The sequence below is a fragment of the Malania oleifera genome, chromosome 1 (genome assembly GCF_029873635.1).
Source record: "Malania oleifera isolate guangnan ecotype guangnan chromosome 1, ASM2987363v1, whole genome shotgun sequence".
NCBI classification, from domain to species: Eukaryota; Viridiplantae; Streptophyta; class Magnoliopsida; order Santalales; family Ximeniaceae; genus Malania; species Malania oleifera.
Window position 1 is genome coordinate 155,423,336 of NC_080417.1, and position 18,070 is coordinate 155,441,405.

The 18,070-nt window shown below is 36.6% G+C and overlaps 1 protein-coding gene across 1 annotated transcript; it reads right to left on the reverse strand.

Annotated features, from left to right (window-relative positions):
- Positions 1 to 4,377: 4,377 nt before the first annotated feature.
- Positions 4,378 to 6,727, reverse strand: LOC131168157 (serine/threonine-protein phosphatase 7 long form homolog). Its single transcript, XM_058127415.1, has 4 exons — positions 5,895 to 6,727; positions 5,720 to 5,807; positions 5,210 to 5,629; positions 4,378 to 5,125 (listed from the first exon to the last, which is right to left on the reverse strand). The coding sequence occupies exons 2-4, from the start codon at positions 5,735 to 5,737 to the stop codon at positions 4,994 to 4,996; spliced, it is 570 nt and encodes a 189-aa protein (XP_057983398.1). The 5' UTR covers positions 5,738 to 5,807; positions 5,895 to 6,727; the 3' UTR covers positions 4,378 to 4,993.
- Between the last annotated feature and the right edge of the window lie 11,343 nt (positions 6,728 to 18,070).

Sequence of the window (18,070 nt, forward strand, 5' to 3'; positions counted from 1 at the left end):
ACCACTTATAGGAAATACAATAGTTTTAAAAACCACACAATAAACGCAAGCAACAAGACTAGACCCCAAGACCTCCTGGTAACCAGCTCGAATACCATGTTACATTATCACTTTACCTAAAAGCTTAAGCTATTATGTTTTGGGACAACAATGTATATCAAGCTTTAACATCCATATCCCTCAATATAAAGGAGACATAAATGAATATAACATTCCATATGTAACTTATGGTTGTATGCCTGTAAATATTTGTGAATGACTAATTGAGAGGCTTCAAAATACAATGAGATGAAAACACGAAGAGAAGTTGTAAAATAAAACATGAATGATCTAAAAGCAAGAGGTGAGTGGGGAAAAGGATGTCTCTAAGGCACCATGTATTTTACAAGAACTTGGCTCTTACTCGGTTTAAGATAGAATGGGATTGTGTTCTCCAACCAGCAACTTGGATCAAGGCACTCTAGCTTAATAATATAAACAATATTTCAGAACAAAAAATGCAAAATATAATATATCTTACCGACAGTTCTTCCCCAAAATTTCTTCGCGCGTATACTCCGTCAATTCAAGAAAGCTATCAGATGCAAATATCTGAACATCAAGGACCATATTGAGTTGATTTCCAGAAAAAAAAAATGCACAATATCACAAATTGAAATTGCAAACTAGACATTCCATATTGGTTGTGAAAATACCACTTTACCTAAAAGCTTAAGCTGTTAGGTTGTGGGCTAACAATGTATTGCAAGCTTTAGCACTACCCCGCACATGCAGCCCGACAGCATGTGAAGAGATGGACACTTGATAAATAACCCTCATTACAGGGAATACAATAATTTTTTAAACACCACCACGGCAGGCATTAAGACTAGAACCCAGGACCTTTTGGTACCCAGCTCCACTACCAAGTTAGAATACCACTTTACCTAAATGCTTAAGCTGTTAGGTTGTGGGCCAACAATGCATATCAAACATTAACAGATGCAAACAAATCAAGCACCATTTGGATGTAGAAACCAACAAGAGCTTGAGAAGAAATTTAAAAAAATATATATTTAAATGTTATGTTCCATTTATTACCGCTATCTGTAGCACAAAGAGAGTCGATGATCCATCAATTTATCATATTGTTATTTTGATCGAAAAGTATATATATTGATCAAAGTGAGTATTTACATGGAACACTGGGTAGATATAGGGGAGGAAATGAACTCCATCAAAATTATAAGCAATAAAGTTAACACTCATGGTCTTAAGACAGCCTGAGCAAATCTAGGGACCTTTTGGCCTAGTACTGTGTATATATGTTTCTAAATGATCACAATCAACTCCATTGGAGATATGAATTTTCCTTCAAACCTTTTACTATTTCTGGCATTCCATATGAGATAAACAGTATAGGCCAAACCAAGTCTCTTACCAACCAAAAGGAACAATACAGGTTTCCTTCAAACCCAATACGCCTATCACAAGTAGGTAGTTTATTTATAATTCTCAGGGAAAGAGTGAAAGCATGTATAGGAGTACTTCCACTCTTCCAAATCACCATAGACCAAGGAACTGGTCCCGTAGTTCCTTTACTTATCCATAAGTTATAGCAAATAAAAGAGCTAGAATGATCGAGGTCCCATTCCTCAAAAAGCTGAAACAATGGATCCAGGTGGTTCGCACATCTTCACATAATCTGATTCTTAATTCTATTGAGCTTTTTGTATAGTGAGAATTCATCATTTGATATCCTGGCCTCCCACAGACTTGAACCTTTCAGGTAGATTTGATTGACGCATTTGGACCAGACAAAGCCTTTTTAGAATGGATATTGCAAAGTGTTTTTGTGAGCAAGGAAAGATGCTAGGCTTTCACATCCAGCACACCCAGAGCACCTATCATTTCACATTCCCTCTCCTTTCCCATCTATAATTTCACAGTCCCTCTCCTTTCATTCAGTAGTAGTTGCAGGTCACCATCCGAGGGAATGTCGTGCAATTTTTGTTGGGAGAAGTGGGATGCATTAAGAGCCTTGACAGGTTTTTTTAGGCCCTCAGATCCCTCAGAAATTATATCTGATTAGCAATCACCCTGGCCAATTTGCTCGAAACCGTACCATTTTTCCAACTAAGGGAACACCCTAATGATCTCAGATCAGATAGATTAGTCATTACTCCTCCAATGACTACTACAATTATACTTATGGAGTCTTTTGCTCATTTCAAAACTTATTGTTCTTTATGTTGGGAATTAACATGAAATTCCCCAAGTGTCTGCGAGGAAGAAAGTATCAAAGGCTGCAGCACAGAAAAATCATTAACTGTTACAGAGATATCTGATGGGGAAGATGAAAACGATGATTTCAGCGATAAAGATTTTAAGGTGGATGTCGTAGCTGGTCGCCCAGAATATGGAAAGAATGGGGGTAGATGAAAACAAGTAGCAACAAATGCTAAATCGACAGCAACAGTTGCATGAAAAAAAAGAGGACAAGATAATAAGCAACAGCCTCAGCTAGTAGGCCAGAAGCTGCTGACGGACATTTTGATACCTGCAGAGAATCCATGTATTTCACTAGAGAAGAAGAGCAGTTCAGTGTCCTGCAGGGTAGGTGGTAATGAAGAGAAGGCAGCGAGGAGCTCAGAGAAGGTGAATTCTAATTCTGCTTCTCCTTTAGACGACAATCCCCCTTCGGATTGTCTTCACATTTCCGAATGTTAAACGGTTTCACCCTTCAAGAATCATACAAAATGAGCTAAAATTTGTAAATTATTTCCTTCTTCTATGTTATTAACATGTTCTAGCATATAGAGTTGGGACAACACTATCCTACATTTAATGTTTTTTAACTTTTACTTCTTCATCATATATGTATCCATTATCGATAGGAGTTAATAGAACTTCCTCCTTTACAGATCATAGGTTATTATTTTCGTCTGGCTTATGTTTAACTTTCTACATTTTGGATTGTCATTACATTTCTGATTTAATGATTGGTTCTATTGTGCCTTTGCTTAGCATTTGGTTTGTGCATTCAATGATTCCAAAGTATTCCAATGTTTTCCCTCGTTTAGTTCGAATTCCATTTCATCGAAGCTGTTCATTCATATCTAAATTCGCAACTTGGTATTAATTAACAAAAAATCTTACTTTATATGTAAAATAAGAAGACATACCCTCCTTTCCATATCAATCTTATTATGAACAAAAGATTAATGCTCCATGCGAAGGAATCTATTAGCAATATGTTTGTGGTCAAAACATTAAAATTCTTATGTTCATGAAAATTTTGTATCTTTAGTAACACAATTCTGAAGCATCCGAAAGTCGAAGGATACAATGATGCCACGAACCAACTGTTGTAGAAATACAAATGGCTCGGTATACACTTTTTAGGATTATATTTTTTTTGGTAGTTCTAAAGATAAATCATCATATCATACAGCTCTTTTACTGAGTATACATTTCAACCCTATTCAAGTTGAATTGCACCTAATTGAATTCTTTCCTTTTTCCTCGTGGGCCCGTTTGGTGTTACTTTCAATATTGTGAAATTAAAAGTAGAAATAAAACCTAAGAAACATACATAGAGAGACTAAATTATATTTCACGACATTACATTCACGAGATTTGTATTCATTGAACCTATCAAAATAGTATACTAATTTCGGCAGAGTCCTGTTTAAAAATGAGCATATCCACCCACGCACCTGTGCAAATAAAACATTATTCAAATACAGTTGATACCAGTATGTTCACAACGTTACATTCACGAGAATCGTATACATTGAACCTATCAAAATACTCTACTAATTTTGGCAAAGTCCTGTTTACAAATTGAGCATATCCATCCACGCACCTGTGCAAATAAAACATTATTCAAATACAGTTTATACCAGTATGTTCACAACGTTACATTCACGAGAATCGTATACATTGAACCTATCAAAATACTATACTAATTTCGGCAGAGTCCTGTTTACAAATTGAGCATATCCATCCACGCACCTGTGCAAATAAAACATTATTCAAATACAGTTGTTACCAGTATGTTCACAACGTTACATTCACAAGAATCGTATACATTGAACCTATCAAAATACTATACTAATTTCGGCAGAGTCCTGTTTACAAATTGAGCATATCCATCCACGCACTTGTGCAAATAAAACATTCTTCAAATACAGTTGATACCAGTATGTTCACAACGTTACATTCATCAGATTCGTATACATTCAACATATCAAATTAGTACACTAAATGATACCTGCTTGTCACTTTACCTATTGCTGCTCTATAGATTCAGAATTAAGAAAATTACATTATGTACAAATGATACTCCAAACAATTACATTATGTACAAATGATACTCCAAACAAGTAGAAATAAAGGACAAATGATATATTCTATACAAATAGATGCTATACAAATGAAGTCATTAATAAATACATTATGCCCAAATGAATAATGAATAAATACATTATGTACAAATGAAGCTGTAAACATATATCTGATGTACAAATGAAAGTATGAACTAATTAACAAATACATATATCGGCTACTCGATACCGCATGGAGGTCGTCTCCGGTGTCGGGGTGGCTGCCGTCTGCGTCTGCCCTCACCTGGCTGCTCCTCCGCGTCTGGCGTCCGGTCACGTCGAGGGGCTACATGTCTGTCGTCTCCGCCCATACGTCCTGGATAATCCCTCTCTAGGTGAAGCGGACAGGGAGCTATGTCATATGTAGTCTCTGGACGAGTCCGAGCTCGCAAGCTGGGTGCGTCCACCTCCTCCGTATCAAGAGGGTCGTCTAGTAAGTACGACATCGACGGCGTCGCGGCAGAATCAGATCGATAATCCGCCGGTCTACTGGAGGGTCCCGCAAAATCAGCAGCAGACGGCCCAAACACATACTCCTCATGTACAATGGGCGGTGAGAAGGCCGGACTCGATGGACGGCTGGAGGTAGCTGCTCGACCCCCTCGTACTGGAGCTGCTCGACCACCTCATGGGGCCGGGGTCCGGCGTGGGGTAGGGATCCGTCGCTCGTCCTCGTAGACAATGTCCAAACCAACTCTCGCTAAATCGCTCACAGCGGGGTCTGATGATAGCGAGTTGACCTGATGTAAAACGTCAGCCTGCAGCATACGAAAACAGTGGTTAAAACATTGAACTACTAATCATCACGGTAACAAATTAGGTATATGTTTGAGTAAGCGTACGTAGCTCATATAGACCGCCGCAGTCCTGTCTACGAAGCGACGTGTGATCGACCTGTACCACGCGTAATACAGATCCTCCAGACGCATCGGGCCATCTGCCCGCACTCCCTCGACAATGTAGTCGTGCCTATGTACCCACATACTCACGTACATGGCGTGCTCCGCAGCCCAATCTGTGTTCCCCTGACTGCAACCATCAATCTCGTGCAAGTCCTCCCCACGTACATCGACCCCCGAAGTACAGAAGCGACCGGGAATGCCCTGTCGAAAGCCAAACTGGCGCATCACTCGGTCTGGGAGATGCCACTCGACAATATGAAAACATATGAGTGGCACTCGGGCAACCCAGAGGTCCGACCCAACTGCATAACCAGGTGGTAGGTCGGCAACAATGTCATCAGTGTAGGGCGCCCATACGAACTGCGCGTAGACATATAGTAAATGTCAGAGGTGGGACGGGAATATATGCAAATCTTGAAAAATACTATCAATACACATAACCGAGACTACCTCGTGCTCCCGGTGCATGTCCAGCTCGAATCTATACCAGGGCAGCGTGTGTTGCGCAACATTAGGCGCCAACAACTGATCCCTCCACCTGTACACAATAAAACGTAAGTTAGCAAAGTGTAACCACTACTACGTACTACAACTGAAGCAAATGATTTTCAGTTGAGTTACTAACCTCCACGCGAGTGGAGCTGGGTCAATCGGTCGTCCGTCCTCATCCCTCCGAATAAGACGTCAAACACCGCGGCGCGTAGGAGCTAACGATGTTAATCTCTCCCACGCCTAAACCTGCAATAAGCGGAGTGCTCCTCCGATCTGTGAGTGCGACACGTCAGCGGCGCAGCACATCTCCCGGTACAACCAGGCTAATGTCGCAGCACCCCAACTATAATGGCGTATCTCTCCTCGCTCCGCGAGCAGTGAAAGGAACATCAAGTGTGCGTAACTCCCCAATAGGTCGCAGAACAGCATCCCATATATCAATCAAAGCATGTGGGCACGCTATAGTCTGATCATCAGCATCAGCCGGAAGCTGGCGAAACATCTTCCCCTCTAAAAACCGCATGCGAATGTGGGCACCAACAAGCTCACCATCTGGGGGCACCACTCCTAACAATCTCTCGCACATGCGACGAAGTCCTCCCCCCTAACCGACGCCTCCATCCTATACTGGTCCAGCTGTACGACCAGGGACGGGCAATCCATCAATCTGTAGCCCGAACAACACCGCGACATCCTGTAATGTGATAGTCGCCTCCCCGTGCGGTAAGTGGAAAGTGTGTGTCTCTGGCCTCCATCGCTCGACCAACGCGGTCACAAGATGCCAATCCAACTGGATATGGCCAATCTGATATATCCCATAAAAACCCGCGTTACGTATAAAATCAATAATGCGAGGGTCTGCACCTATCCTATCCTGTACGCTCTGACTGCCCCCTCGGCAATATAACACGTCAGCATGCGAATCGGTCCACGCCCGACTGGACCGATGCCGATCGCCCATACACAGTACAGTACTATCGGACGGCCCTGAATCGATCCTCCAAACAAGCCAGAATATTGAAAGCATTAACATAGAAATCATAAGAATTGAGTATCTGTCCCCGGTGCTTTGTATGGTGGAACCGAACAAAAATCTCAAGGTTTATCCTATATGTGTACAAATGAAAATGTCTCACCAAGTTTTCATCTGAACATACACTATTCTCGATTAATGGACACAATGACTCAATTGCTTAGAGACAAATTGAGCATGGAGCATTCGCGTGTTCACCGAAAAATGAAAGCAGTCTAAGGATTTAACATTTGGAAACAAATTTTTCAGAAGGAATGAGTAGAATGGCAGTTAAAAACTTGTCGTGACGCGAGGAGTAAGAGTACGCAAATCCCGGATAACCTATAAGTTATAGGTCAGTGTGAAGGTCCACGTGCATCCCCAGGTTGGGTCCTTCTCGGACATCTTGTGCGGTTATGTCCTTCTTGACAGCATATGCTACACGTGATATGTTTCCAACCTTCCCGAGCATCTATCTCGTTATGTATACGTGAGCTCCTAGGCCGACCTTTATGTCTAGCGTATGCAAGATTTGCCCGCAAGTTTGGCAACAAGCAAGTTGGCCAATATGCCTCATGCATGATTGGATAAAATTCTGCAGCATATGTTGCATAGTGCTCGGCAGTGCTCCAGTATGGCTCAACAAACTGGCTCGCATTTAGCCGTGTCTCAGCATAGGCTGCAAGAAGGTGCGAGCAGGGATAGTGTAAAGATTGCCACTTCCCGCAGGAGCATTCGCATCTCTGGATGCTCAAAGTTTGGACATTGTTTCCTTTATGGGGTCCCCGCTGCGCGGTCGTGATGCTAAAAATACCCCTAGACCGGTTGAACGTCGTGACTCGTTGTCCAGTCGCCTTCAGCTTCCTTCTTTCCATTGCTAGCAATATATGCGGAGTTAACGTATTTTCTCTAGATATTGTGTTACGAGCAGACTCCCGTCGGCTATTAAAGTAATGTGCAACACGATAAAATGTTAGTTGCACGAGAGCCGTTATAGGAAGGCTACGTGCGCCTTTTAGGACGACGTTGAAACATTCGACCAGGTTGGTGGTCATGTTTCCATAGCTCTTTCCACCGTCGTGGCTCTGAGTCCATATATGAGGAGGGATCTGATCGAAGAACGACTTGGCTGGCTCTCCACCCTCCTCGAATATCCTCTCCATCCAGGTGTCAAATTTTCTCACCTGATGCTCCCTTCCGGTTCGCTCAGCCATTCGCTTCATATTGACAGTCCACACTTTCGTATTAAAGTTGCTGACGATATGTCGAAGGCAAAATCGGTGGTGCGCACGTGGTGGTTGCCAATCAGGATTGTGTTGCACCGCAGCGATAATCCCTGAATGTCGATCTGATATGAGGCAAATGTCATCCTTGTCGGTAATCAAACGCAGAGAACACAGAAACCAATTCCATGTGTCGAGGCTTTCCTCTTGCACAATAGCGAATGCAAGGGGAAATATTTGCCTATTTGCATCGGGGCACGTCGCAATAAGGAGTTTGCCCTTGTACTTACCGTACAAGTGTGTCCCGTCCACACATATAATGGGAGGGCAGTGACGAAAACCCTGAATAGATGCTGCAAATGACCAAAATACAGATACGAAGGTTGCGCTGTTAGTGCTACCTGGAACCGGAGTTGACCTCCACCTGACTGTAGTCCCAGGATTGTACGTGCGCATCGCTTCCATCCACTTCGGTAACGTTTCATACGATTTCTCCCAATCACCGAAGACTTGGGCTATTGCCTTTTGTTTGCCCAACCAAACCTTCTTATAAGATATTGAATACCCGAATCGACGATCAATGAACACCTTCAATGTAGCGATTGACGTCGACGCATCTCCCCTGATCATATTCACTATCTCCCCAGCAATGAGGGACGACGTGATTTGGTTATGGTCCTGCGATATAAGTTCATTCAGACACGTATGCGAACCACTATATTGGGTGATTTCGAAAAAACGGTGTATCATCCGATACATGGCACGCAATCTCCACGCGCAATCGTGGTCCTTACACCTAGCAACCCACAACTCAGGAGTAGATCGTACCACATGGAAGTCATGGTGGGTGCGAGCGTGATATATTCGCACTGCGGCGATCAGCTGATCCTTCGAACCGAAGAGCATCCCCTTACTCAACTCAGAGGATTCTTCCCAACGAGTGACGCGTATGGGAAGCTCATCGACCGCAGTTAAATCTGCAGCAGCTAGGTCAATATGACCGTACATCGGAAGCTCGCTGATGAATTGCGTGTCAAACGTTGCATCGTCCGTGTCATGGTGAGGTAAGTTCACATCATCGAGGACATTATTTAACCCTTCACCCATTTCCTGCTCGTCCATGTGTTCGTCTTCAACATGAACATCATTCGTAATGTTCATGCCCTCGTCCAATGCGTCGTTCGCAATGGCAAACAACGATGCTGGTACCGCACTCGGGACGTCTTCACAACCTCCCTGTGGAAACGTGTGAGGAACAGGTGCTTCATACTCCGACGGCTGGAATGACGATCCCGGATATTCTTAAAATCGACCGTGGACATAGCACGAACCTCCCCACCAACATCGACCTGATGTGTTTGTTCGGTATCTTCACCGACTTCACCCAATTGCTCCGCGGGCTCATCTGGTTGCCTAACTGCAATTACACCCACTTAAGGAATAGTCTCGACATACAATTGCATCGTTAAATATGTCTCACCGACATAGTGTGCGTCCAATACAATGCGCAACCCATAATCGTCTGATATCGGAACAGCCTCGTAGAACGCTGTATTATTTAACTCTCCCGCAGGGTATCTTGCGGTCACCCGCAATGCATATTGATCTGGATCAATATGCAAATATTTATATATCTTCGTATATAATTTACTTAATTTACACCTACGGCCAATTCGAATAAGTCGAACTGGACGACTACTATACCTAACACCATCTAATGTGGTTATTATGTTCCCTCCTATATATAAAAATACCGTGACTGGATCACTTCTTGAGCTTCCTGCCATTTAGATCGGCGATCGGGAAATAAAACAAACCTACGCAAGACAAAATTGTATGTATAAGTGATGTGTAAATGAGACGAAATAACTAATAACTATAAACCAAATAGATGTATACAAATTCTAATGAATGAATGAACTTAGAGTTTCGACCTAACTTTCCCACCAAGAAAATAAATAGATGAATTCAGCGTCTATAAATAAACAACATGAATATGTATTGATTTTCCCCATATGACATATACTTCGGATTTTCCCAAAATTGTAATTCAACTTAGAATCCAAAGAACTATGAAATGGTGCTCTTAAGAGTAATTTTTCCAAAATGGTACTTCGTACTCTGCCTCATTATGGGTTGGGTTGCCACTTAATTTGAAGTTCAATTTTGTTAAGTAGCCTTTTGAGGATTTATTGCTAATCCAAACAGCCATACTCAAAGGAGTTGAAGGGATCTTTTGGAAAAATGTTACTTAGGACGCATAACATCCCGATTCATGAAATGGGAATGGGATTGTCTTATGGCAAGTGCTTTAAAATGTGAACACTACATTTATATCGATATATTGGTAAAAAATACATAAATTCGGGGAGGAAAAAACTCATTACTACTCTCCTATAATAATGTGACCTTTTAGCTATCATCTCTACAGTGATCCCAGTCAGCGTCATCGACGGTGACTAGTCGAGGCCGGTTTCGCCCTCGTACCGTTGGATCTTTAATGGTGCTCTGTCGACTGTGGCCTCCCCAGGCACCCCCCACCCTAGGATCTTATACATATGGGGCTTTTTTCATGAAATTTTTTATTTTAATTTGATCCCTAAGGAACCGCATTTTTTAGAACTGCTGCACCTACCAAATAACTCGGGTAATCCAACTAATTGTCTTCTACTACTTTAGGATTCTAATGATGGTCAACTGTTCAAGCACCTTTCTTTTTTGGCAGTTTCTGTGCAGTGTAGCAGTTGCCTCCATTTATATATTGGTTAAAGCCATTGTTCTATTACATAGGATGGACTAATGACAGAGGATGGGTGAGATAACCTTTCATAGCTAAAGCTGTGATTCTGTGAACATTGCCTCTGTGTATGTGATTTTGGGTGAGTTAGAATTGAGTAGATTGTTGGAAACCAAGTAGTAGGCTTGTGAGTATTGGTGAACAAAATACAAAAGAAATTTAGGCTATGAACTTGGAGAACTAAGAAAACTCTTCACTCAAAGAAAACTTGTCAAACCTTGCCCACATGATCATCTGAGTCTAGGAGAGGGAGAACTCATTGATGTCCAGACAGCAAGTCACATTATAGCTGGATTCTTGAGTAGGCAAACAAAGAGGTAATAAATTTTATTTTATTTTCATAGCCTACACACACACATTCCCAAAGCAACATTTTTTTCATAGCCTACACACACACACACACACACACACACACACACACACATATATATATATATATATATATATATATATATATATATAAGTATGGAAAAAATCTCACCCCAAATACTATTGTCAAAAATATGTTTTAACATTCTTCTCGAGATGGGTTAAAATTAGAGTCTCATGTATGAGAGAGAGATTATTGGAATTATTGTGAAAGGTACTAATAATCAATTATTAAGTATTTGGAAAGATTTATCCTATGAGTTAGCTTTTGAAATTGAGAAGGTGTAGCATCCAACAATATATATATATGAATCATTGTGCTGTGCTGGCCCTAATTTTTTTTTTTTTTATTAGTTTTTTGAAGAACCAATTCATAAATCTAAAAATAAAATAAAACTATTTAGTTAAAGATTAGAAAAATGAAAAAGAAAACATATTATATAAATATGTTTCTTTATGTGGTCATTTTTCAGTTTTTATTTTCAATTTTTAACTGTTTATGAAAAAAATTGAAATAGAATTCAAATTAAGATATATATATATATATATATATATATATATATATATAATTATAAAAGCAATAATATAATATTTTTCACAATTTTTCAATTTTCATGTAAAAAAAAGATTTTATTATAAAATAAATTTGGATAGTACAACAATTAATTAAAATAATTATAATAAATTGTATTTTTATTTTTATAATATTTTTATTATATATTATTTGTAAATTTATTTTTTAATTATATATTTAAAATATCAATTGATTTAAAAATAATACATAAATATTTTTTAATTAAAAAATTTAAGTTATATTAATTTTCATAAATATTAACCAAACATATTGTCAAATTTTAATTTTTCAAATAGCCCTAAATTAACTAGAGAAAGGAAAAGAAAAAAGGGAAGAGAAAAGCCTAAGGATGTGTTCAATGTTTAGAAAATAATTCTCAATTTTCAGATTCTTCTTTTGTAGATTATAAAAATATCACTTTTTTTTTTTTAGTTCTTTAGCATTAATATAAGAGTCAGAATTTTTTATTTTAAAATTTTTAACATAATTATTAATAACCCGAAAAATAAGGTATAAGATCCTAGAATCTTATACATATGACAATACAATTTATAATTACAATGTGCACTCACATTAACTCAAAGCATCAATTAAAACCATACAATTTACATGTTATGTTCACAACTTTAGTGGATGTGCCCAATTATATTAAAAACAGTACAAGAAAATTCAAGAATTGAATAACAAAATTTCCCATTTTGAAAGTAAACCATATGATCTAATTATAATTGCACAATTATATTCAAAAGAGTAGAAGGAAATTCAACAAATTTAGTGAGTGGAGAAAACTTCAACAATTTCTAGGGCAGGAAAGATAATGCATTTTACAATGAAACAACAATCCAAAAAAAATAAATAAATATTGAACAACAGTTTGAATGGAAAAAATAAAATATTATCAGCAAAAAATTAAATTCAAATACCCAAACAATGAAATACAAATAAAATATTATCAGCAAAAAATTAAATTCAAATACTAAAACAATGAAATACAAACCTTAAGAGTAATGTTTGTCCACGAATCTTTTAACACAAATCACAAACTCTCTATCGGATTATCAAAACTTTCGATGAAATAAAAATAATGTAAAAATCTAAGCAGTGAACATGGAAAACATAACTTACCCCATCTCCTTATATAACTTTCAATTTGATGAAGCCCGCAATGGTCACCTGCTCCGGAGTCTTCCTTCAACGGTCACCTGCTCGACTCTGCAACAGGTACTCTGTTCACACAAGAAAGGAGGAAGAAAGGGCGAGGTTATTCTGAAACAAATCTCGCTACTTGGAGTAGCGAGATTTGCCACGCGTCAAAAGCCGGGTGGAGGTAATTCAAAAGGCGGTTGACAGAGCATTAATTATCCAACAAAATCTCGCTACTTGGAGTAGCGAGATTTACCATGCGTCAAATGGTGGTTGGCAGAGATTTACCACGCGTCGAAAGGCGACTGGCAGAGCATTAATTCTCCCAATTAAATCTCACTATTTGGAGTAGCGAGATTTGCCACACGTTAGCACAAGCCCTTCAGGCAAAAGTAAATCTCGCTACTCCAAGTAGCGAGATTTGGTTAAATATCGCTACTTGGAATAGCGAGATTACGTCAGGGTCATTCTGGAAAATACTTCCCAAAATGAGATATTATTTAATATATTTTTTAAAAAAAAAAGTTAAAACGGGAAAAAACTCAAATAAAATGGGTAACTGGTTTTGTTTGATTGAACCCTAACAGACTGAAAGCTTGAAACTGAAATTAAGATGAAAATGATGATGAGCCTCACCAGTACTGTGTTAAATTTGTGGACTCCTACTTCTTCCCATCGTCCCCCTCTTTGTTAATTACTTTCCCACCACAAACTGAACATGGGAAAACAGAGCCTCTTGAGTTTTTGTTTTTAGAGAGAGAGAGAGGAGCTTTGAGAGTGGATGGAGGGAATATTACTTAGATGCCATCTCCAAATTCCTTCTCTTGCCACTTCTTTTTTGTCAAGAAATGCAGAGAACCTGTTGGATTATTTTGATTAAAAAAATGAAACAATATAATAATTAATTTAATCAATATCAGCGGAAAAATAATTATTAATTCAATTGTTATTCGTTTATTGCCGCAGTGATTATGAAAAAAAATAAAATAACAATTTTGTGAGATGATTTCAAAAGCATTAATCATTTTATTTACTATGTAATTTAATATTTGTGTGGCCTTGTGTTGTTTAGTATTTATGGTAATATATTAGTTTTAGTAGGTTAATTATAGTTAGTTATATAAGAAATTATGTCATTAATGTAAAGCAAATAACAAAGTGAAACATGTTATTGGTGTATTAGAGGGAGTAAATTTTTTTATAAATCATTTCTATGGAGAAAGGAATAAAGTAACTGATGCGTTAGCTCCACAAGGTGTCATGAGAAAGAATAGTTTATTTACAAATAGTAGTCAATTTCCTAGAATTATCAAAGGTTTGATTATTTGTGTTAAATAATCAAAGGTATGTTTAGTTGGTTTCCTTTTGATATTGGTATAGGTTTGTTTTCTTTCTTTTGTTTGGTTTGATGCATGGAATGTTTTTTATTTGATTATTATGTAAGTTTCAAGTGTCTTTTTATTTTCACGGTATTCCTCCGTCATAAGTGAGGGTTATTAATAAAATTAAGAAAGAAGGTGTCGCCCTCTTTTACTAGGAAAAAAAAACATAAAACATGTTATGAGTTTATAATAAATAATAAATAAATACTTACTATTCATAAATTTCATTATGGGAAATCTATTTTTTTTTATTTCATGTTAAATGAAATAATTTTATATATATGGAATAAGTATTCTCTTGATTCTCAAAATTCAAATTATATTTTATCTTATTCCAATGAATAATTATTCGACTGAATCGAACAAATCATTAGCACTTTTTATAGTGTCTTATGTATAAATAATGTTGGCTAGGTTGTTCACTTCATTTCCGTATTCACACAAATTCGCTCGATCTTATTTTAAGTTGTTGTTATTATTTATTTATTTAATTATTTATTTATTTAGTATTATTATTATTTGACAATATAAACTAATATAACCTAGGTCAACCTCATAATTGAATTTGAATTTCAGATACCTAATAAAGACAATAATACCTCTCTTAGATACCACCCAACTTTATTTTGTGAACTTGTAATTTATTTACAAACACACTTGGGGTTCATATCCATAATCCATTCAACACTGTTAATTGGCATTGTTAACTTGTGTATAAAAATAATTATAAATAGATGAGTAATGTACAGACTTATTAAAATGTAACAAAAATTATGCATTTTTTATTGCTTTGAATTTTAATGAAATCTTAAAATATTATTATCTTTTTATAAAAAAAAAAATTAGAAATTAATTAGAAGCAATTTGGGAAATGGTGTTGAATGGTACAAAACTATAAATGGAAAGTAAGTTAAATCTGATTATTTAATTCACCATTAAGGTGATAAGGCTGAGATGAATAGATTATGAATCATAATTAGGTCCTTTTTGTGTTATTGTCACAGTCTAACATCGGATGTGTATTATTGGTTTGTGTTCTAATTATGTGAAACACATTTTATAGCACGAATCTGCGAAACTAATGGGTCAAAATGGATAAAATTTCATTGGAGTTGAGTCAAAAACCCCTACACCTGTGTAATTAGGGGTGTAATCGATTTATTATGGTTCAGTTATGGGTCAAACCAAATCGAACCTTGCGGTTTTTAATATTCTCAAACCAAAATTGAAATCGAACCGAATTTATTATCCCATGGAGAACCAAACATTCAGCAATTCGATTACGATTTTTAAACGATTTTCTAAATATTCAACAATTGTTTTTCACAAGAGTTGTTGAGAATCTATTGGACATTTTGATTTCTAAATATTAAATAGATCAATCATGTATTAACATACTAATTAAGTAATTACATTAATTTTTATATATAATTTAAATTTAAATTGATTTTTTAGATTTTTTAGTTCGATTTTTAATTTAAAAATCAAAACTGAAATAAATAAAAAATTTACATTTTCTAAGATCGAAACCGAAATCGAATTCCAAAAAATTAAATCACTTATGATTTCGATTCAATTTCAGTCGATTTTTCGGTCATTTTTGTACACCCTTGGTTAGAGCCTTGCACGATGGCATGCCTTAATAGGCCCAGGTTGGGCTGGGCTTTTATTAATGGAGACCCTAGGCCCATTTGTAGAGCCCAAGCAGCAATGGGAGATTAGAAGTACTGGTGACCTGCATCATTCATCCATAAATTTTCTAATTTTGAGAAAGAGTGTGAAGGAGTAAGGTAAAAATAAAATGAATAATTTTTATATAAAAATTCAAAATTTTGAATAATAATATTTAATTTGGAAATTTAAATCTTTTTCCTTGCATTATTTTCCTTCTTGAAATAGAAAATAAATATGCCGACGTGAACTTACTAAATCAAAATAAGAAATTATAATTTTATCCTAAATATTTATTTTTTCCAATAAGTCCGTAACGAAATTATGATTTAATTTATTATCGAAACAAAAATAGGTACGCTAGGTGTATATATTAGATCCAATATAATTTCACCAAGTGTTAAAAAAAATAATTATAATGGTCTAATTTAGTTAAAAAAACACATGATGAACTCATCGATATATATATATATATATATATATATATATATATATATATATATATATAGTCACTCCTTAGTCCAATAGATTATTTAAATTCATCATATTCTAAATTTTAAAATATATTCTATATTAATGTTACATTTTTTTATATTTTCCAAATGGAGTGTTGCATTATTGAAAGTTGTAACTCGTTGAAAATAAATATTGAACAAAGTAAATAGAAATTTAAAGAAAATAATTGTAATTAAAGAGCAATAGGTAGGAAAATAAATGTAAGGACTTTCCGAGTTAATTGTTTGGTATGAACTCTTTTAAATTAAGGAAAAAAGATTGAGCCACTTTATTAATGGATTAAAATGACAAGATAGTCCAAGGATTAAATATTAAATTAATTTATTTGTCTAAATTTGGCAACCAAATAAAGAAAAATATTTTCATATTAAAAGATATTATAGTATTTAATTTTTAAAAAATATTACAGGGACGTTTGTCTGATTTGAATAGTCTCTAAATAGGAGGTTGGTTTAATAAAAAATAAATTTATTTTTTATTGTTCTTTTCTTTTTTAACATAAAATCTTTATTTCAAATTAAGGGTGACAAAACGGGTTAACAAGTTGGGTTTGAACAGGTTACAAACGGGTAGAAGTTAAACGGGTTTAGGTTCAGATTGATTTGCTTATAAATGAACGACTAATTTATAAACCAAAACTCACCTGTTTAATGACTGAGTAGCCGCTAAGTCTCCACTAAAAGGCATAATTTATTTATTTAAATTTTTCTTTAATATTTCATCAAGAAAAAATCTAAGTGGATGACCGGAAGGCCTAAGGGTCCAAAAGCAAATAAACAAAAGAAAAAAATGTAGACGGGTAATGTGATGGTTACCCAATTCAAAATGGTCCAATCAATTTTGATCCGTTTATAAATGACTTGCCTATTTTCATATTCAAACCCAATTTAAACGAATAGCTAACGAATAACTCGTTAGAGTTTGACCCATTTTATCATCAAAATTCCCTCGGATAATTACAAGAGAGAAAGCCAAAAAAAGGATCTCAATTTAATTTGCCAGGCATGGTTTCTAAATAAGGAAACTAAAGCATTAGAAACTCCGAAGAAGGCAGTGATCCTCTTTGCCATATTATGTTTTTATTGGGCCATTTAAGGAGGAATATGTGATTTCAGGAATAATACATTATTACTGCTTGCCTCGCTGAACATACAAACGTCGTTAATCTGTAGTCAACTAAGCTCATAGGCTGTCGAGTTTCATATCCCATAAATGAATTCAACGTTTTCATATGCTTAAAATTATTATCCAAATATCCCAAACTATACATTGAATCTTTCAGAATTTTTTGTTTATATTTTTCCAGCCAGACCGCTAATTAGGCGTTGAGAATAATAGTTAACACAAAATTGGCAGCTCCATAAATATCATGACTCATCCTATTCTTAAGGGGAAAAAGAAAAATGTTGAATGCGCGAAGAATGTTCAATCTCTCTCATAAATTAAAATTTTCGCAAATAGGGTGGGACTCTCCGTTATTTAAAGGCGAGAACCCTTCCACCTGAAGAACAGAATTGGGATTGGGAGAAACAGAGGAGTTTCTGAAACAGGGGAAGCCATACCCATTCCCATTCCCATTCCCATTCCCATTCCCAACAGAGTAGCCATCCACGGATAAAGCA